Source organism: Podarcis melisellensis (assembly GCF_964234715.1).
Source record: "Podarcis melisellensis genome assembly, chromosome: Z".
In the NCBI taxonomy this organism is placed as follows: Eukaryota; Metazoa; Chordata; class Lepidosauria; order Squamata; family Lacertidae; genus Podarcis; species Podarcis melisellensis.
The window spans coordinates 3,759,041-3,781,201 of record NC_138547.1 but is presented as its reverse complement, the minus strand read 5'-3'; the positions used below and the strand labels follow the sequence as shown (position 1 = coordinate 3,781,201).

Here is a 22,161-nt window from a genome sequence, read left to right as displayed (position 1 = left end):
CAGCATTCCTAGGCTGAGATGCTTAAACATTAAACCGTTTTCCATTCAGAATTTTGCTGTTCTTGTACCTCTTCTTCTTCTTCTTCTTCTTCTTCTTCTTCTTCTTCTTCTTCTTCTTCTTCTTCTTCTTCAGCAACCCATCACAAGCTTGTAGAGGATGTAACATTTAAAGGAGACCCAAGCTCAACTGTTGAACCCTAGTCAAGGCTGAACCAAGGTGGGACTACACCCCCCAAACAAGAGCCAGGGATGATGCAGGTTATAGTTCAGCATCATTTGGAAAGCCACAGGTTCCTCATCCTTGGTTCAGAGGGCTACAGCTGCATATTCCAGACACTTTAAGCCCCTTACCTCTTTTTCGGCAAAACACAAGAATCTGAGGTTAGCTGTTGCATGGGCTACTCCAGCCCCTTTAAACACTACTGTCCTCCTTTCCTGTGACCATAATAAGCTGCCATCAGACCACTGGCTCATCCAGCTCATTATTGTCTACACTGGCTGGCAGCAGCGCTCCAGGCTATCAGAAATGGGGCAGCCCTAGTACTACCTGGAACAGCCTTTCTCAGCCTTGGGTCCCCAGATGTTGCTGGACTACAACTCCCATAACCCCTGACCATAACCCCTGTTTCCTGCTTGGCAGGGGGTTGGACTCGATGGCCCTTGTGGTCTCTTCCAATTCTATGATTCTATGATTCTATGACCACTGGTCCTGCTAGTGTGGTAAGAATTTACCTCTATACTACCTCTGTCCGTTACCCAGGTGAGTCACCACCTTTTAAATAAACGACAGAACCAAGGAAACTATTTCAAGTCCAGCATCCAGATTTAGGGACCTGGCACTTTTATTTATTTTATTTAGCTATTCTATTTCAATAGGACAGAGCTCAACTCAATGTGCCAGTTGAGAAGTTCTGCCCCGAGGCACTTCCGGACAAAAGCTTGTTTAGTAGTTCAAACACAGCTAACAAAGAGTCACAAGACATATTATTCACATACGTCAGGAAAGATTACAGGTAATGGGATAGCAAACACATACAGCGTGTTCCTGCTCTCTACTTCCCCTGCTATCCCCTTGGCGTTGGCCAGAAGCGCCTAGCCCTTTTGCCCATTTTAGGTATTGATGTCCCATGTTGCCCTGGCAATCTAGTCTATGACCAGTCTTTATTGACATTTCTCCATCTATCTTTCAGGAAACTTCCACGGATTTCTGCTTAGCACCCTGGTACTAACTCATTCTGCCATTTGTGCCACTTTCAAGGTCAGGTAAGGAGATGGAGTGCGGCATCGGAAGGAGAGGCTCACAAACGCATATCTCACAAAAATCAAGCCTAATACATTTGAAAAGGTTAAATGCAATTGAAGTGAAACACTGAAACATTATAAATAAATAAAATACACCTGGGGTCTCTTAATTCTTATATCACTAGCTACAGATGATGGGAGTTGTAGTCCAGCATCTGGGGACCCAAGGCTGAGGAAGGCTGACCTGGAGGATTGAGCCTGGGACCTTCTGCATGCATAGCAGGTGCTCTTCCACAAAACTGCACATCTCCCTTTTGTAGCCAGTGGTTTGCAAAAACTGAATTGCTTTCTGTGCAAAAATTACAACTCGAGGGGAAAATTCCCACAATCCAAAAATACAAAGCCATTTCCTTTACTTTAAAATTTTCTATGCACAACGGCTTGACAACGGAGATCCTTAGTTTTATTTATTTCGCTCTTGGAAAACAAATATCCAGGCTGCAAATCCTGTGCCATTAACTCGCCCTCTTGCTCTTGGGCAAATACAATGCTTGGTTTTTCCCCCCTGTACTGGAGGTATATAATGCTTTATAAAAACTACAATAAAGTGAGAATTAATAACTGTAACCACTCTAACGCCTGTCATTTCTGAATTTGTTCCATTGTTATGAGCATGTGTAACTCAAGGCTGATGTCTCTGCTAGTTGTTTACTTGGGGTGAGGTGCCGGAGGTCAACTGGAACTATTTATTTACCATGTGTGTGGAACTTTATGACATGAGTGTCTTTTGCTCGCAAGCAGCTTACAATGGGAAGGAAATCACACACAGGAGAGGGAGGTGGAGGCAGGATTTGCATTCAGTTTCGTATACCATGGGGTTACCTCCAGCACGAGCTGTGGACCGAGGGGGTTGTGTCAAAGGCACCGTCGGAAAAGGTATGTTTTGAAGAGGGATTTGAAGCTGCATCATGAGGCTATGCACAGAAGCTGTTCTTGGCATGAGGGAGAAGAGAGGGCAGGCTGAGTGGTTTGCAAGCTCATACCTCAAATTTCAAATACAAAACTGATTAAGATTACATAGTAGCAAGAGAGGCACCCTGCGCATGGCCCGGGGCTAAGACCAGGCATTAAGAACAGGTTCCAAGATTGAATTCTAGCTGTAGTTTTCTTTGCAGGATAATCCCTATCTGTTAGTCAAAGTAGGAGGTGCTGAGAGCCTTTCCCCTCCAGGGATGCCAGCAGTGGAAGTGGCCACCCCACTCTCTCACAAACCTACATGCCATCACTCACTTCTGCTCTATAGCACATGCTCTCCCACAGGTGCACTCAGCTGACATGCACAGAACAGCTACCTCCCTGCTCATCAAACAAGGATTTGATGACTGGGGAAGGGGCAGTGTGTATGCCCATCAGAGTGCTGTACAGTAAAGGAAAACTGCCCAGTTTGGACCTTACAGAAATATGGGACATGGCAAAATGGTTTGTTCAGCTTCCCCTCCCTCCCGAGCATGTGGGGGCACAAGGTAAAATCATTGGCTTAGTGTAACACCTGAACAGGGAATTGTGGTTTTTTACACCAAACCAAACCACAATCTGTAGCCGAGGTTTGTTTTAGTGAAACTAACCACAATCTCCAGTTCACATGTAACATTAAGCCATGCATCATGATTTCTTTCATTCATATGCCACCGTGGAGGGGCAAAGTGGGTGGAAAGGGGGTGTAAGCGGTAAACCATTACCTATGGTTTACTTTGACACATGAACCACGTTGTTTCATTTAGTACTAGCATCCCAGGGAATGATTGGACTATAGAAGTTCCCAGACAGCTCAATCTATCTTTCTGCAACACAGTGCCCTCCAGGTGTTTTGGACAACAATTCACATCATCCCTGACCACTGGCCATGGCTGATGGGAGCAATAGTCTTAACATCTGGAGGGTGCCATACTTGGGGGGTCCCTGTAGGATGGACAAGGCAAGGGTAATAAGACAACTCTTTCCCAAGTGAAGTATCCACACAAGTCATCCCAACTGTTAACGCTGAAACCTAAGCCAACCGTTGTCATGTTGTTTTACTGGAGATGAAGAGTCTGGTTTCCTAGTACTTCAGAGGCCATATTTCCCCAGATCATAGCCAACTGGAGCAAGCAACAACGTGGGTCTTCCTGCAAGTCCTTTAGATGTTGCTTGAATTGTGGACGAAGCAAGCAGCGTTTTTATTTAAGACTCAAAAAGCAGAAAAGTGGCATGCTTCTTCTGCAGTGAGAGAGAGCTCAAAAGAAACTCAAGTGTTTCCCTGTTTCCAACAGAATCTCAAGGACCACCTCAAAGCACATTGCAGATCAGAGGAGATCCTTGGCCCAGAATTAAAACAGAGACAACACCAACCAACACAATGCAAACTGTGAATCATCACAGGAACTGTAGCATTGGTACCATTTACTCCTACACTCAGAATCGTTTCACAACTTTTATTGTTTATTGTCACAACCATCCTGCAGAGTAGATCATTTCAAATCTCACTTTACACATGTGGAACTAAAGTTAACATGGAGAGCAACTTGCTCAAGGCCACCCAGTGAAGTAAGTACATGGCTGAGGCAGAACCTGAGTCCAGAACACCCAGCTTCAAATGAAGCACTCAGGTCTCTGAAACACATTGCAAAACTTTGCGACAGAACAGTGCAGAACAGACAATTTGAAAAGGGAAATCAATCGCATGCATATGCAGCTGCTGCTGCAGAACAGGATCAAAACAACAACAAACAAACCTATGGTCACATAAAGCATCCTCCATAAACACATGAGACGTAACCGGCTGTGTTCTTAGATAAATATGGTATACTATTCAATGTATCAATTTGTAAATTTCAACAGAAGTAACTCATAAAGTTCAACAAATGAACAAAGCAGAAGACCCAGTGGATCAGATCATTCTCCAGTCAGTTCATGCATTACACAGGTCCATCTGTGTAATGGTGTCTATTCCACCTGTCTGTTCATAAAGTCCAAACAATCCACATGAAAGGTGGTTACACTTCCACAAAATCTTTTCACAGAGTCTAGACAAGGATGTCCAGAATATTGGCCTTCATCAGTAGTTAAAGCACTAAGTAATGCAAAAAAATACAATATCATGATCTCACACATTTTACAGCAAAAATAGTATCAAACAATAAACAACTGTACATCAAAGGGACCTTATGCATGAACTGACTAGAGAATGATCTGATCTATTGGATCTTCTGCTTTGTTCGTTTGTTGAACTTTATGAGTTACTTCTGTTGAAATTTACAAATTGATACAATGAATAGTATACCTTATTTATCTAAGAACACAGCCGGTTACGTCTTGTGTGTTTATTGTTAATGCAGAACAGGATCAGGCAGTGCCCCCAGAAGATTAAAAAAAACCAGAGCATCATAGAATTGTAGAGTTGGAAGGGACTCAACCCTCAGAGTTTCTTTTTCTTTAAAAAAGGCAGGCAAAAGTGCACTTCATAGGCATCAAAATTCAGAGTAACCATTTGTGAGCTGGCTCTAGATGGGTACTTTTAAAAACTTTTAAAAACCGAACTGAAATCCATGCATGGTAAATCAAGAGCAGATAGGCTGAGGGTGTCTTGCATCTGCCATCTTCCTTGAATGCCCCCCATATCCCTTAATGACTGTTAATGGCTGCAACCTGATCCAAGGCTTGGATTGGAAGGAAAAGGAGGTCCCCTCTTTGATCACAGACCTTCCCCTGCTGCTGCCAAGGAGAAGCCAGCAAACAAGTGTGACAGCCACAGTGAGCTCAGCCGTTCCACGTGCAAAGCGGCTCATTTTCAGCCATTTGTTCCATGGTGTGCGCCTCCTGGAGCAGGGAAGAGGGTGACCAAGTGCAGAAATTATTTCGATCTTCTTGGACAAAAGAGGCGAGAGCTGAACCACTGGGTGGGAGGAGCCAAGTGTCAAAAGGGCAGACTTCATTAAAGAAAAGGAGCTAATGAGAAACCAACTCTGATCTGGGGTGACAGCCAAGAGAGCAAGGAATGTTTATGCCTGGGCCAGGAATCCCGTTTGCAACACCAGCACAAATATTCTTTTTCATACTCCCAGCAGTCTAACCACCATGCAAGGTGGAGATGAAAACAACGTTATCTTGGTCTTGGAGCAGATAGTCCAGCTCCCCCTGAATGAAGAAAAAGAAAGCAAAATGAGAATGATTTCTGTATCATTTACTTTATATGAGAAATGGGAAGTGTTCAGCTTTCCAGATGTTGTTGGACTTTAACCTCTATTAGCCTGTCTGGCTAACAGTCAGTGATGATGAGAGCTGGAGTCTAGCAAGATCTGGAGAGCCACATATCTTCCCCATCCTTGCTCTATACGTTGACATCTTAATGCTTTAGCTTCTGTTGCTTTTATAGTAAGAGCAGCCAAAACTAGACCAGAAACCTGTTTTGCACTGCGGCCAGTCAGATGTCAGTTCATTTTCAGGCCAAATTCAAGGTATCCTAATAATTTTAAATGTTAATAATAATAATAATCCAAGATGCACTAATAAATTATTATTATTACTACTAGTAGTAGTAGTAGTAGGAATGCCTCTAGGAATCCCACAAAATATTTTATTTAGTTCTGGTGTCTATGCACCACATTTCTTGGCATGAAGCAGCTCATACACAAAATTTAAAAAACATAAAAACACTACTAAAAACCATCTCATTACAATTACAAAACTGAGGTAGTCGTACACAAAAGATCAGAAATCCAGGCACCATTTCCTCCCTCCCTCTAACAGTGGTCAGCAAGAGAATTTGCAACACAGTTCCAAATAAACAAGATCCCCAAATGGCAGAATCCATACAAACCATCAACTCCCAATCTGCATCATTGATCAGCACCAAGATTCCAGGCCGCCTGCAACAAAACAGAGAAGCTGTTGACAGAACAGGGAATAAGTCTCTGGAGGAGGAGGGGAAGGGCTGTCGCTCAGTGGGAGAGCACCTGCTTTGCATGCAGAAGGCTCCAAGTTCGATCCCTGACACCTCCCTACCTGAAACCCTGGCAAGTCAGTTATGTAGACTACACTGAGCTAGGTGGGCCAATTAGGAAAGGTACTAATCATAGATCTAGAGCAGTGGTGTCAAAACTTTTTTCAAAGAGGGCCAGATTTGATGAAGTGAAGGGCTGTGAGGGCCGACCAAAAGGCGAACCAAAGTTGTTAACCTTTTTTTTAATAATTTTTTTATTAAGGTTTCCATAATTTTACAAAAACAAAGACAAAATAAAAGAATACATTAGACACAACAAACAAAAAACAAGTACAATTTCAAAATCTTATTTTCTTGTAACTTACTTCCCCGACTTCCTCATACTTCCCCTTTCCGTATTCCAATTTCTAATCAATTATTCAGCAAATCCTTCCCTTATTTTAATCTTAGATTTAAACTTTACTTATTCTCTTTAACTTATCCTTTTCCGCTAATAACTGCTTATTTTCTAATCCAACATCATTTTAACACTCATTAATTTTGCAATAGTTCTTTAAATAGTCCTTAAATTTTTTCCAATCTTCTTCCGCTGCTTCTCTTCCCTGGCTTCGGATTCTGCTCGTCATTTCTGCCAGTCCCATATAGTCAATCACCTTCATCTGCCATTCTTCCAAGGTGGGTAGATCTTGTGTCTTCCAGTTCCTTGCGATAAGTATTCTTGCTGCTGTTGTAGCATACATAAAAAAAGTTTTATCCTTATTTAACACCCCCTGGTCGACGATACCCAAGAGAAAGGCCTCTGGTTTCTTCAGGAAGGTATATTTAAATACCTTTTTCAATTCATTATATATCATTTCCCAGAAAGCCTTAATCTTTGGGCATGTCCACCAAAGGTGAAAAAAAGTGCCTTCATTTTCTTTGCATTTCCAACATTTATTGTCCGGCAAGTTGTTAACCTTTTTTTAGGATTGAAGTTGTTGAGCAGTTTTTTATGATTTTACCCCAAAGTTGTTGAGCTTTTCTTAGGATTTTACCCCAGTTGTTGAGCAGCTTTTTTTAGGATTTTACTCCAGTAAATAAATTGTCACAGGGGCAGGATTAAACCGACTGGCGGGCTGGATTAGGCCCCCTAAATGGACTTTGGACACCACTGATCTAGAGGGTGTCTTGTAGGTCAAGTCCCTTCCTTGAGGCAGGAAATCCAGAGATCTAGAGCATTCAAAGCAGACCTAGTCATCAGCTGTCCAGCGTCTGCAGTGAGGGAGAGTCCAACTCTAAGAAATTAGTTCCAGTGTTGAACTCTTAATTTGCAATTAAGAGGCTTCTCCTAATGCTCAGCACACATCAGTCATCCTATAACTTAAGTCTATTAGAGCTAGTCTTTGCCTTCTTCTGTACAACAGTCCTCTCGTGCCGAAATGACACCACCACGTCTCTCCTCAGTCTTGTCTTCTCTAGGCTAAATATGCCCAATTCATTCAACATTTCCTTGCTGGACTTGTTTTAATACAGGTCGTATCCAACTCTGAGTCTACTCTAACTGAGTATGCAACTGTACTATTACTGCAGTCCTCTGGAACTCCTGAAAGGATATTTATCTACATCCCTCTTAAAGTGTGGCGTCCAAAAGAGAGGACCAGATTGGTTACCTTCTTGTGGCTTGAGAGCTGCCTGTGCGGCCTAAAATCACATTCAACTTTTCTTTTTCTTTTTTCAGCATCATGTTCATCTTGTGATTTACTGCAGTTAAAGCTTATTTTAAAAAGAAAAAAAATATCCTCCATTTCTTCAAAATGACTTTAATATGGCTAACAACAGTAAACTAAAACACTTCCAAGTCATCCCGATATCATTTTTACATGTACCACAGCCAAACATCTCCCATTATATTCATTATTTAAGCCAGATTTTGCTCTGGGTCATTGTGCTCTCTGAGCAAAAGACTTTCAGACCTTGGGTTCATACATTCTCCTCTTCCCAGAAATGATGAAAAGCCTTTTGAATGATAAAGAACTCCAAACTTCAGATTAACACCTGCCAATTCTTAGGGAGTGGAATGATCACAGAATGAATGCTGCCTGCCGCCTGCCAAAATGCAAGCACAATTTTGAGCAAAATTTGAAACGCAATGCAGAAAAAGGCAATTAAGTAGCTGAGAACTATACAGTGGTACCTCAGGTTAAGAACTTAATTCATTCTGGAGGTCTGTTCTTAACCTGAAACTGTTCTTAACCTGAGGTACCACTTTAGCTAATGGGGCCTCCTCCTGCTGCTGCTGTACGATTTCTGTTCTCATCCTGAAGCAAAGTTCTTAACCCGAGGTACTATTTCTGGGTTAGCGGAGTCTGCAACCTGAAGCATCTGTAACCTGAAGCTTATGTAACCCAAGGTACTACTGTATAAGCTTTCATTTTTGAAGTTTCTGGATCTCATGCTTGCAGAGTTGTGACTGAAAATGTACAGCATCTGAAAAGCAGCCTTATACCCGGTCAGACTATTTCTCCATCAAGACAAATTCTACTTACTGATGGGAATGATCTGTTACTGTCAAATAGAGATACCATTGGAGATTGAAGTTGGGACTTTCTACATGCAAGGTTGATGCTCGGCCACTGAGCTATGGCCCTTCCCCTTCTTCTGCCATGTACTATCTGCTTACTGCTGAAAACTCAGTACCTGCTCAGCAAATGAGATATCACTAGATGCTGCCTTAGCATTTTTCGAGCTTAGGTTATCTTCACCTCCCTATTATTATTATTATTATTATTATTATTATTATTAGCACTACTAGTAGTAGTATGCATATAAACATACACAAACAGAGAATGCCCTGCTTTTTTGACATCATATGTTCCACAGACTAGCTCTATTCCGTCTTTAAAACAACTGCAGAGATTAAGGATCTTGAAATCTGTATTCAATACCAAATTTCACGCTGGCATGGTGTAATCACAGAATACATCCAACAATGACCATTACTTGCTCCTATGCTTGTGTGTAGCTTGTGTGCTAAATATACATCATTTCCCCAATTCATCAAATGGCTCAAGGTTTATTTATTTATGCCACCACTTCTCAGCCAAGATAGGTTCCCAAAGCAGTTTACAGACACTCATGATCCACCACAAAATACTGAATCTAACCCCCTCTACAAATTAACCCCCCCCCCAAACCCTGCATTGCTTCATAGGAAAGGTGATTCAGTTTCTTTGCCATTTCAGTGGTCTTTTTGCTGGCTCTACAACACCCTCTTGGGATTGTGTGTATGTGAGGCAGGGGGTGGGGTGGGGGGGCTGACCGAAATGGCACTTTCCCCTCTCCCACAAAATAATCCCTTCAGTTCTACAAAGTGTTCTGAAGGGGAGGGGGTGTAATGAATTAAAACAAATGGAAGAAACTGCAAAATGGAGGTGATGGGCACTTGCCCATTGCAAGCTTGGAGAGGAAGACCAAATTCAGAGGCAAATTGCCCCAAAGATGGCTGTGAACGAGCGGCAGCTTTTTCTCAACACCACGCAGCCCAGTCCCGTAATTGAAATCTGTTCCCTGCAAATCGAGCACAGGGTCAGGTTAATGCGGCTAGAGTGAGCAACTGCAGCCACTTCGCTAAATGGCTGTAAACAGCCAGGATCAACTGTGAAGCCTTGGATCAGAGACAGAGGGATTCCCCCTCTTCTGACTGCCAACAATTGTCGCTGCCAGGAGACTTGGCGCACGCTCCAGCTCACCACAGAGCAGTGACGAATGTTAAGTACGCAGCCGCCCCCACTCGCTGCAGAGGAGGGCTCTTCCCTGCTCCTAGAGGATGGCAGGGGGTGGGGGAGGACTCCCAGGAAGGCTCTGCTAGTCAGCACTTCCGTCTTGAAAAGACAGAGGCGGCGCCTGTGTGAACATAGGTGGCAGAAAGCACAGGACGTCATGTGATGCTAAAGTGAGGTGCTGGTTGACCGAGCCCATAAGAATAATATGTGGGGTTTATTTTCCTTTTTCTGCCGTACTAGAACTGCTGTGGGAGCAAGGCTATCTGCAGAAATTCCACAGCCTGCACACAAGGCATTTGCTGGATCAGGATTTGCTAAAGGCCACCCATCTAGATGGCTTTAGAAAAGGTGACTAAATGCTGCAATGCGATATCCCAGGGCTTGGGGGCTTTTTTTTTTTTTTTTTTAGTCCGAGGGCCGCATTCCCTTTAGAGCAATGTTCCAAGGGCCATATGCCAGTGGTGGGTGGGGCCAGAGGCAAAAGTGGGTGGAGAAACAAATGCATTTTTCAGCTGTGTACAGTAGGCTGTACCCCAACCCTCACCACTCTCTCCCCTCTCTATCCAGGGAAGCAGAATGCACCCTCAGAATTAAAGGACAAATCTCAGCCAAGCAAAATACACTCTGGGAGTGTGTGCACCCTGGGGAGAGGGGTTGGCGCTGGCTGGGTAGGAGCTTGTGGGGCTCCATTTGGGCCCTGAGCTAGATGTTCCCCACCCCTGCTGTACCCCCTTGTAAATGAGAACAAACCCCAATGAATGCAGAAGGCCTTACGTGGGAGTAGGCATGCCTAGGACTATGGAGCAAGGCAATTTCATGGAGCACAAGGAATCCACCAACAGCTATATGGAGTCGCAGCATCCCTCTAAATCAGGAACAGCCAACATGGTGTCTTGCAGAAGCTGTTGCGACTCCAACTCCCATCAGCCTAAGCCAATGGTAAAGGGCTATGGGGATTGTAGTCCAACAACATCTGGCTGTCCCTGCTCTAAATACTGGTTGATTTTTAAGGTGGGGGAGGCAAACAAGTGGAGGGGACAGCTGCCTTCATGTCCACCCTTCCTGGGGACATCCAGAATAGGACGACTTCTGGGCAATCACAGTTACTTACACAGAATCTCCCTGCACAAACAGTTCCGGCCTCTCTTTCAACAGGTTCTCTTTAATCCACACCAGCAGGTTTCGAACATCCCCTGCAATAATTTTTTTGAGGGGTGGGGTGGGGGATGGGGGAGAAAAAGAAAAGAAAGAATTAATTTGGATTGTGCTTTAGCAGAAGTGCCCAGTAACATTTTCCGCCCATATGAAATCAGAACACAGTATTGCTAACATTTCTTCCTACCCAGATAAAAGCTGATTAAGAAAGGAAAGTTGTCACTGCAGTAATGCCAGTAAGCGGAAGGAGCTACCTGCAAAAGGACGCTGGATGACCAGGTTGATGCCACCTCATTGCTTTCAAGTATTTGCAGGGGCACCCCATCATCTCACACCAACTCCAGTCTCATTTTATAAGCACCCCATGCACACATCCAGAACCCTGGCCTGAGGAAATGGGGAAGGGGAACTAGAAATAAAAATAGAAAGGGAAAGTGAAGAGGCAGCTGTGGAAGGGGTAAAGCACCCACTTCCAACCCACTTCTCCTCTGCAAAGCACACTACTCAAATGCCACGGTGGGGGGTGGGGGAACGATAAAGGACCCCTGACAGTTAAGTCCAGTCACAGACGACTCTGGGGTTGCGACGCTCATCTCGCTTTACTGGTCAAGGGAGCCGGCATACAGCTTCCAGGTCATGTGGCCAGCAGTGCTAAGCCGCTTCTGGCGAACCAGAGCTGCGCACGGAAACGCCGTTTACCTTCCCGCCAGAGCGGTACCTATTTATCTACTTGCACTTTGCCGTGCTTTCGAACTGCTAGCTTGGCAGGAGCAGGGACCGAGCAACGGGAGCTCACCCCGTTGCGGGGATTCGAACCGCGACCTTCTGATTGGCAAGCCCAAGAGGCTCAGTGGTTTAGACCACAGCGCCACCCGCATCCCTGGGGGGAAAGGTAGCGGTTGGGATTTCCAAATGCAAGCAGTCCATGGACATGTTGTCCTGCCTTTTGACCATGCATGGTATACACAACGTTTGTTCATGTTTCATTCTTCTCAATGATGGATTCTGTTGCAATGTCAGGGTGGCTTTTGGTTCAGGTTTGTGGGATCTACTTTTGGCAGTATTCAATGAAGTTTTCTTCAGAGTAGACCCACTGAAATCAATGGGACTGACTTAGTCATGTTCATTAATTTGTTTTTTTTTATATTTTTTTTTTATTTATATGCATTACAAGAATTATTCAATCATAATTTTAACATTTTTTACCCCAACTCCCTTCTCCCTCTTTCTGTGGTTCTTTACATTTATTTTTGACCTTTCCTGCGTGCTCCAAATTATCTTAACTTATTCTTTTATTTATCTATTCTGACATACAGCTCATATATATATATATTTGAAACTGCAGGTTTTTATAATCTGTTTACACTTTGTTTCTAAATACTCAATAAACCATTTCTATTCCTTTCTAAAAAGTTTGTTATCTTGATTTCTTATTCTTCCAGCAAGAATGGTTTCTGTAACCATTCTTCTCTCATCAGGACCTCTTCATCCTTCCATTTTTGGGCATTCTATTTGTGGTCACATACATAAATAAATTTCTATACTGTTTAGGTAGTTCTGATCCCATAATTTCCAAAAGAAAAGCTTTGGGTTTTTTTTTAACAAATGTTATCTTAAACATCTTTTCCAATTCATTATATATCATTTCCCAGTAAGCTTTGACCTTATTAGAAGACCACCACATATGAAAGAAGGTACTTTCTTTTTCTTTACATTATCCAACACTTTTTAATTTTTATTTATACTTTTGCCATTCTACTGGATGTTAGGTACCATCTATATAACATTTTCATATAATTTTCTCTTAAACCATAACATGCTGTAAATTTTATACCCATATTCCATAATCATTCCCATGCTTCCATTTCTATATTATGACCAATATCAGTTGCCCATTGTATCATTGAAGATTTCACTCTTTCATCTTTTGTGTCCTATTCCGATAACATCTCATACATTTTAGACATCACTTTAACATTATAGTTTAACAGGTCTCTCTCTCTCTCTCTCTCTCTCTCTCTCTGTCTCTAGTTGTGGTAGTTGTTCCCCAAACCCCTGCTTCATATCCTTTTTTAAAAAAATTAATTCAAATGATGATACTGTAAGCATGTTGTTAACATCCCTGATAAATCCTTAAACTCTTTTAATTTAAGTTCTCCACTCTCATGCTCATTAATTTCAACAGGTCTCCTCTTGAGTAAAACATGGTTGAAATACCACCCTTTATTCTTAGGAGAACCCCTGAAATATAAAATGGCAGCTCAGGCAAATGGACATACACTAAGAATTAAGGAACTTTACATGCCTCTGAGAACGGCTCAAACCAGGAATTTGTGATCAATGCCAGAACCAAGCTCACCAATTCCTTTTCCCCCCCAAAATACACTCCTGTTCCCCATTTTAAAAAATAACCTATTTTTTTTTCGGGGGGGAGAGGGGAAACTTCTTAGTTGCTAGTTTAAAGGAAAGTACTTCTTCATGTAACATATAGTTACAACTATGGAACTGGGTCCCATGGGAAGGCAGTGATGACCACCATCATCAGGGCTACTACCCATGATCCACACCGGAAGGCAGCCACGCTTCTGAATACCAGTTGCTGTTGGAAACCACAGGAGGGGATCTCCAGCAAGGAAGACAACTTTGCCAGTTTCCTCTCTCATTCTTTGAAAAATCAACAACAGCCCTTTGTCTTTGCCCTATTCCTTATTAAAATCCATCCTTTATCTATATTTAGAAAGCTGACAAGGAAGATGGGCACTGTGGGTTGTGGTAGCATTAAGGGTGGGAAAGAGAGAAGAAATGGGTGGCAGGCTGTTTTTCTTTTCATACAATCAATTTGACTGAGACAGCCAAAGAACAATTTATTTTAGATGGTGATAGCATCAGTTCATTTCCTACTGGACAGGTGAGAAGCAACAGAAGAAAGAGAGAGAAAATAATTTGTTAAAAGGATTTTAAGAAGGTGACATGTTGCCAATGTGGAATGTTTTTTGTCTTGGAGTCTTGCCTTCATATTTTCACAACTTGCCCTGTTTTTAAAGACACTCATCCACAAGCAACAATGTTCCTTTATTATTATTATTATTATTATTATTATTATTATTATTATTATTATATACCTCAAGTGGACCTGAAGGAGTGTCTCCACCCCCATCGCTCTAAGGGTTTCTGTTGGGAGCTGCCCAGAGTGGCTGGGGAAACCCAGCTGGATGGGCGAGTATAAATATTATTATTAATATTAATACTCCACCCTTTTCCCTGACAGGGTGTCAAGGAGGTTTACAGATAAAACTAAGAACAGCTAAAAACACAGAAAAAAACACCATTAAAAATAATTAAACATTGATAGAGTTAAAGCGCGCACACACACACACACACACACACATTTTCATCCATTACTGCAGCCTGTGAACAAACTATTGGATACCAAACCAAGAAACACCAGGACTGGTTTGATGAGAATGACAGAGAGACTGAACCAATATCTGACAAGAAAAGGAAGGCCTTTCAGATCTGGCAAAAAGATATAAACTACAACACTAAGAAAAAATCTATGCCAATGCTAAGGTTGAGGTTCGAAGAAGAACCAGAGAACTAAAGAACACCTGGTGGATAAAAAAAGCTCAAGGGATCCAGTACTTAGCTGACACTCATGATGCACAGTTTCTTTAAAGCCACAAAGACCCTCTTTGGGCCAAAAAATCATGGCATATGCCCCCTACGCTCAACAGACAGTACCACATTATGAGCATCTCCTTAACCGCAACTCCCCCGTAGCTGCCAGGGTCCTCTCACAAATTCCACAAAAACAAATATAGAGATGAGCTTGCAGTATCTCCAAATCTGGGAGAGTTGTGTACAGCTATTAAACAAATGAAAAACAACAAAGCCAGTGGACCTGATCGGATACCTGCCGAAGTCTTCAAAGTGGGTGGAAGAAGTGTGTAGGAGAAGAAGGGTGAGACAATTCAGACAAAAGCCACAGAAGTCAAGACAAAATGGAAGTACTGCTGTCTTGGTAGCTCAGTCAGAAGAGCACGAGACTCTCAATCTCAGTCCCATGAGGTCCAGCTCTGAGGGCCTTCTGGCGGTTCCCTCACTGCGAGAAGCCAAGTTACAGGAAACCAGGCAGAGGGCCTTCTCGGTAGTGGCACCCGCCCTGTGGAATGCCCTCCCACCAGATGTCAAAGAGAAAAATAACTACCAAACTTTTAGAAGACACCTGAAGGCAGCCCTATTTAGGGAAGCTTTTTAATAGGTCTAATAGGTTTAATAGGTTATTGTATTTTAGTGTTTTGTTGGAAGCCGCCCAGAGTGGCTAGGGAAACCCAGCCAGATGGGCGGGGTATAAATAATAATAATAATAATAATAATAATAATAATAATAATAATGTTGGGCAAAAGATTCTTCCATTACAGGGGGCTGGAACAGATGACCCTTGTGGCCTCCTTCCAACTCTATGGGGCTATGAAAGAGGCACCATCATGATGGTCAAGCTGGTCACTAAGGAGGTGGCTGAGCAGGTGCTGCACCTATCCTTCAACTGCCTCCTCTGACCCCCTCCCCATGGACTACCGCTTTCACCCTGACATCACCCTCCTATTTTCTTCCTTTCCTCCCTCTCCGCTCCCCACTCCACTCGTAAGAATGAGATCATTTATCATACTGACCACGGCCAAGCTCCAATTTGCTGAGGTCACTAACTCCGGCCAAGCGTCACCTTGCCTACATTCTCAGCCACCGTAGTCATGACAAAGCTCTCCCACCCTCACCCCCGCCACTTGCCTCTGTCGAGCCTCTTCCTTTATTCCGGGTTGCATGGATGGGAAGAGCACTTACAACCTCCAGCAACTGACAGATGACTTATTCTTTCAATACTGGGGGGGGGGCAGGGAGGACAGGAAGCCAAGCACCTCCCCACCCCCACACCAATGCATTGCTCTGCAAGAGATGGGCCCTTTGCCCAAGAGGCTGAATTAAGGGCACTATTAAGGCAGGAGCATTACCAAAGCAGATTACTCACAAAATAATCCAGTGCGTCTTCACATTTTGATTCCCTCCTCCCTGAAAAAATACCCAGATGGTTGAGTTCCATAAGCAAAGCAGAACAGAGCTGGGGCTGGATATGCTATAAGAAGCCACCTTATTGCAGGCCAGGCCAGGGGTGGACTTAAGTAATTTTAGACTCTGGACTTAAATAGAACTCTTTAGATCAGTGGTTCTCAAACTGTTTACTCTGGGCCACACTTTCAGAATAAAAATTTACTCATGTCACACCCAATTCTTTGATAAGAAATTCATTGGGAAACAAAAAGAAATAACTCCTAGTAGTGCTTGATTTATAACACAGAACACAACTACTTTATATGATCATAGATCATACTATATCCAGAAAGTATAAAACAATGCAGCTAGTTAAGAACATGAATAATTCCCAAAATAAAGTAAACAAGCCTCTTAAATATGTACCTTCAGTATGTCTACAAACTCAGTGAGAGGCTTTGGCCAGGCAATCTCATTTATATCATGTCTAATTTGAGTTAAACACACTCTCATCTCCTCACAAACACAAAGAAGCCTTTCTCTTTTCTGATCTTGATACTATACTATACTATACTATACTATACTATACTATACTATACTAGTGATGGAGAACCTTTTAGAGACTGAGGGCCCAAACTTCAACCCAAAACCCACTTATTTATCGCAAAGTGCCAACATGGCAATTTAACCTGCATATCTCATTTTTTCGGTTTGTTTCACGTTTCTTCTTTATGACTGCTGTTGTAATGATTAATCCTTCATAAAATTTATTGTATTACATTCTTCATTAAATTATCTTTCCATTGATATACAGTGGTGCCCTGCAAGACAAATGCCTCGCAAGACGAAAAACCCGCTAGACGAAAGGGTTTTCCGTTTTTTTGATGCGCTTCACAAGACGAATTTCCCTATGGGCTTGCTTCGCAAGACGAAAACGTCTTGCGAGTCTTGCGATTTTTTTCGCTCCCCCCCTTTTTTAAGCCGCTAAGCCGCTAATAGCCTTTTAGCCACTAAGCCTTTAATAGCCGCTAAGCCACTAAACCGCTAATAGCGCTAATCCGCTAATAGGGTTGCTTCACAAGACGAAAAAACCGCTAGACGAAGAGACTCATGGAACGGATTATTTTTGTCTTGCGAGGCACCACTGTATAATTTTATGGTATAACTCAGTGCTTTTTTTCTTAAAAAATGTTTAGGGGTACTCTCATTTTGACTTAAGAAAATCACCACCGGGGGGGAAATATATACAGTTCGAATCAGGAAAAATAAATACAGTGAATTTCTTCTCCCGTTCAATTCACAAAATGTTTAGGGGTATGAGTCCCCCTGCGTCCCCACAGGAAAAAAAGTATCACTGTACACTGAAATGCTTAAAGTTTCTATGATGATCCTTTAATCTTCCTGCTACACTTGTGTGTTGAACCTAAGTGAAATGTTCCCAAAGGCCTGCAAACACTGTCTTGATAGTCAAGATAACCGCAGAAATAATTTGTGGTTGTTGTGAAAATAAGCTCACATGTGTTTATATTTCCTTGCTTTGATATATGCTAATTGGCTCGCTTGATGTTGTGCTTATTCTGTGGACGGTGGGATGCTGGGCTCTGGGCCCAGGAAGGAGAGAGGCTTTAGAGAACTGGCCACCTATGGTCCCACCAACCAGGCATGATGGGAGGTTCTGGGCAAACTGATATGTGCTGCTTTATACACTGAGGCTTTATGAACACTTACTTGGGTGTGGACAAGTCATGGCAAACTCTCACTGCTGCTGTGTCCATCCTACATCTATAGTAGCAGCAAGGCCTGGCAGGCTGATTTACTGGTAAGTCTTTCAATTAATACAGCACTAGAACCGATCACTCTAGCAATCCATTTGAATCCTTCTTTCATATACCTGCACCAAACCACTCCCATGAGCCCACCTTTGAGTCAGTGGATCAGGACAACTTGCCACCCTCTCCTGCCACACCCTTTGAAAACCACTGCTTTAGATGATATTACTTCAAAATATGTTAAGCTGAACCTTCTGCATTTGGGGTGACCATCATCATTCACTTCTGGTGAATTGGCTGGACCCTCCAGCTTTCTTAAGCAGGTAAGCAGAAGAACTTATTTTTTGCCTTCCCCCCCCCCCACTTTTTTCTCCAAGGAGTCCATGAGTCCCCCCCTCCTCAGTTAATCCCTACAATGACCCTCTGAGGTAGGTGAAGAGGCTGTGATCCACTCCAAGGTCACCCAGCGTGCTTAATGACTGAGTGGGGATCCGAACCCTGATCACCTAAGGCACACCACATGGGCTTCCCAGAGTACTTCTGCTATATAAGTTAAGCAGCTAAATAAATATGGGGAAAGCAGAATGTCCCTTAGAGAAGGATCTGAAACATTTTCCTTGAAGCTTGAATTTGTTTTATTCTGGATTGTTTTGTTGGAATTTTAAATGTGTTGCAAACCACTCTGAGGGACACGGGTGGCGCTGTGGTCTAAACCACAGAGCCTAGGACTTGTCAATCAGAAGGTCAGCGGTTCGAATCCCCGCGACGGGGTGAGCTCCTGTTGCTCGGTCCCTGCTCCTGCCAACCTAGCAGTTCGAAAGCACGTCAAAGTGCAAGTAGATAAATAGGTACCGCTCCAGTGGGAAGGTAAACGGGGGTTTCCATGCGCTGCTTTGGTTCGTCAGTAGTGGCTTAGTCATGCTGGCCACATGACCCAGAAGCTGTATGCCGGCTCCCTTGGCCAATAAAGCGAGATGAGCGCCACAACCCCAGAGTCGGACATGACTGGACCTAATTGTCAGGGGTCCCTTTACCTTTAAACCACTTTGAGATTATTTTCCAAGATAAAGCAGCATAGAAATGAAATGAATTAACAATAATAACAACAATAAATTCTATTTTAAAAAGTATGGCGCCTAGACATTATGTGGTGGCGACCATAACCAAGGTTTAAGGTGCCATTTGGCAATTAGCTTATCTCTCTGCGTTTCTCACACTGCCAGCTCCACATATTACATTCAGTGGTGTGATTCATTGGGTGGCCTGTTTGATCCGAACCCAAATTATAAACCCACCTTGGTCAGGGCTTCTCTCCCAGTTTTAATTCCCCGTTCTGTAAAATGGGAAGAGGGACCGACTCCTTCAAAGGGCTGTTTCAAGAATGGGGGGAAATCGCAACATCTGACACAGGGCAAAAGTCTTTTCAAAAACCTAAGGTCACTATTTCAAGATGCAAACCGCCTGAAGCAGGGACCTGCCCCCTTGTAGTCTGTAAGATGCTGCTACAATAACAACAAATTGTAACACATTAAAAAGTGTCTGGATTTCTAATTCATACAATGTACAGATTTACTATCCGGAAAGATTATTCAGCTTTTGTTCCTGGCCCTAATGTTCCTAGTCTTTAAGGCTAAGAAGATACATTGGGAAGTATATGCATACATAGGAAAGGCCTGTTTGAGAGGAGGAATAATTGGCTGTTGGGAGTTGGGAGCAGACAGAACCTCTGGGGGGTAGGAAGGGGGCTCAGTGGCCTGCATTGCTTTGTGCACATGACCAGCAGAAGAAACACGATGCAGGGCTTTCTTTCCACATGGATCATGGGGTTCAGCTTTAAATGACAACAGGGAGGTAGGAATGGTTAAGAGACAATGACTGGCCCATAGTCACCCAGTAAGCTTCATGGCTGAGTGGGGTTTTGAACCCGGCTCTCCCTGGTCTTATTCCAACATGATATGCAAACTGATATGCAACTGATTTGGATGAAAGCAGTATATAAACCCTACTAAAATAAATATAAATAAACAAACATTCCTACCCAGCTTTCCCTAAACTCTAGATGTCCTCCAGATGTCTAAAAGTCTGGGACGTTGAGTATTACAGTCCAAAACATCTGGAGAGCACCAGGATGCGGAGGGCTGCTCTAACCACTGCACCAGGGTTGGCTTTTTCAGTCCCTGGGTCAGACGCCCCTCCAAGAGCTACAGTGGTGCCTCGCTAGACGAAAAGAATTCGTTCCGCGATTCTCTTCGTCTAGCGGTTTTTTCGTCTTGCGAAGCAAGCCCATTGACAGCTTAGCGGATTAGTGCTAGAGCTGTCAAGCGGCTTCCAGCGATCAGCTGTTAAGCGGCTTATCAGCGGAACAGCTTAGGAAAAGGGCGAAAAAAGCAAAAAAAACCCCGCCGGGGGACGCAAGATTTTTTCGTCTTGTGAAGCAACCCCATAGGGAAATTCGTTTTGCGAAGCGCCTCCAAAACGGAAAACCCTTCCGTCTAGCGGGTTTTTCGTCTTGCGAGGCGTTCGTCTTGCGGGGCAACACTGTATGGGCCTGCAGGGCATGGAAACAAATGGTCCTTCTTTTGGCTTTGGAGAGAGCATCTCTGAAGATCACTTCTCAATCAGGCTGGTGCACCACTTTCCATGGCTTGGAGGGCTAGATGAATTTTAAAAAGTGATCTTGGGTTTCAATAACTTTGGATCTTAAGAGGATGCCTTGTGTTTCTCTTCAGATGGCACCTTCTGTGGATAGATTTGTGAGTACTCAATTGAAATGAAAATTAAAAACTGCTGCCCAGCTGGGGCCACCCTTTTACAACTATAATCAAAATATTTCAGTTTATTAACTAACATTTTGGGTGATAAACCTAAACTAGCTGCATAGTTTATCCCCCATTTAAGAGAACTTTTATTTATGAATTCTTAGGTCTTCGCAGTGAAGTGCATTCATTGCTTTAATTGAATTTTTTCTTTGTTTGCTTACTGCCACATTGTTGTTGTTGTTGCTCTTTTACTTAGGACTGATGGTAAAGCTAGTTATGTGCTTATTTCTGGTGCTTCATTCACTGCTGTGGGCTGAACCAACTTGGTGGGTGGGAAAGAGGCATACAGTCGAGTTGAATTTAAAGTCCCAACAGGCTCTGGCAGGTGGGCAGGGGAGAGGCATCTTCCAATACTCCCTTTAGGACATTCTCCTCAAGGGCAAGCAGCTTGATTAGCTGACCCACTGGGCCTGTGCATGGAAGTGGTGGCCATCTCTGATGGTCTTCTCCACCCCACAAGACCCACCAAATCAGACTTCTCAGCTTCATTGCGGAAAGCCAGTGAGAGGGATGGGTGGGGGGGAGCAAGGGAGATTTACAAGTGAAAGGGATTGAGAATGGAGCAGTTTGTGGGATAAAGAGACTGCAGAAGGGGCTTTACAGATGTGCAGGGGAGGGGCGGCTCATTGTTTAATTAAGCAGAAAGTGGCTCTTTTGAAAAGCAATTTTGCACAGGAGCCCCCAGCTCAGCAAACAGTCCCTGGGAGGGAGGGCAGGGGAAGGGGGGTGAGGAACAGCTGGCACCACGAACCGTGTGAACTAAACCCGAGCAACTTAAAGGGCTTGTGGACCTCCTACAAACTTGCACACAAATACACAGACACACCACCATCCCCTCCTCCATCCATCCCACTCGCACCACCACCAATTCACCCTCCTACCACCTTTAGGTGTCATACCAGGACGGTGGGGATAGAGAGGTAACCCTGATCGATTACTGTGCTGAACTCTAAAGGAGCTCAAGGCAGTGGCTTTTTCTTCCAGGATGCCTTCATTCAACACAGCTCCCTTCCAAGGAATGGCATGGTTGGCCCACACCAGCAGGACCAGCTCCTCCTACTTGCTACGGCAACCCGCTTGCCCACCTGCCCCTTGCTCTGGTCCAGATGGGGAAAGCTGGCAAACAAGTGCCAGAGGTGAGGAGAAGGAAGAAGAGCTGTCCGCCAAGCTGCTTGCTCAGCAGTGGCAGCAACTGTGTGGCAGAGGAGCAGCAGCAGCTGGCAACAGTGACCGCGAAGGAGCAGGCTGGATGAAGGCGGGTGGGCCCACTGAAGGCACCTTGCACAGTAGCCCCTAGAAGAAGCTTAGAGCTGGCCCTGGGTGTCCCCTCCCTGACCCTCTTCTTACCCTTCCCACAGCTTGGCCAAAGCCCTCCTAGGGATTGGCTCCC

The 22,161-nt window shown here is 43.7% G+C and overlaps 1 protein-coding gene and 1 long non-coding RNA gene across 2 annotated transcripts in view; one reads left to right on the top strand and one right to left on the bottom strand.

Annotated features, from left to right (window-relative positions):
- Nucleotides 1-697: 697 nt before the first annotated feature.
- Nucleotides 698-5,000, top strand: LOC309361575. Its single transcript, XR_014164522.1, has 2 exons — nucleotides 698-760; nucleotides 1,191-5,000. It is a non-coding gene; the product is annotated as an uncharacterized lncRNA (long non-coding RNA).
- URM1 (ubiquitin related modifier 1) overlaps nucleotides 3,700-22,161 on the bottom strand; it is a 34,102-nt gene continuing 15,640 nt past the window's right edge. Inside the window, exons 3-5 of the mRNA XM_081896659.1 lie at nucleotides 11,093-11,174; nucleotides 6,098-6,146; nucleotides 3,700-5,415 (exon numbers count right to left, since the gene is read on the bottom strand). Coding sequence (XP_081752785.1) covers nucleotides 5,347-5,415; nucleotides 6,098-6,146; nucleotides 11,093-11,174 — 200 coding nt within the window. The 3' untranslated portion in view covers nucleotides 3,700-5,346. The remainder of the gene's footprint in view (nucleotides 5,416-6,097; nucleotides 6,147-11,092; nucleotides 11,175-22,161) is intronic.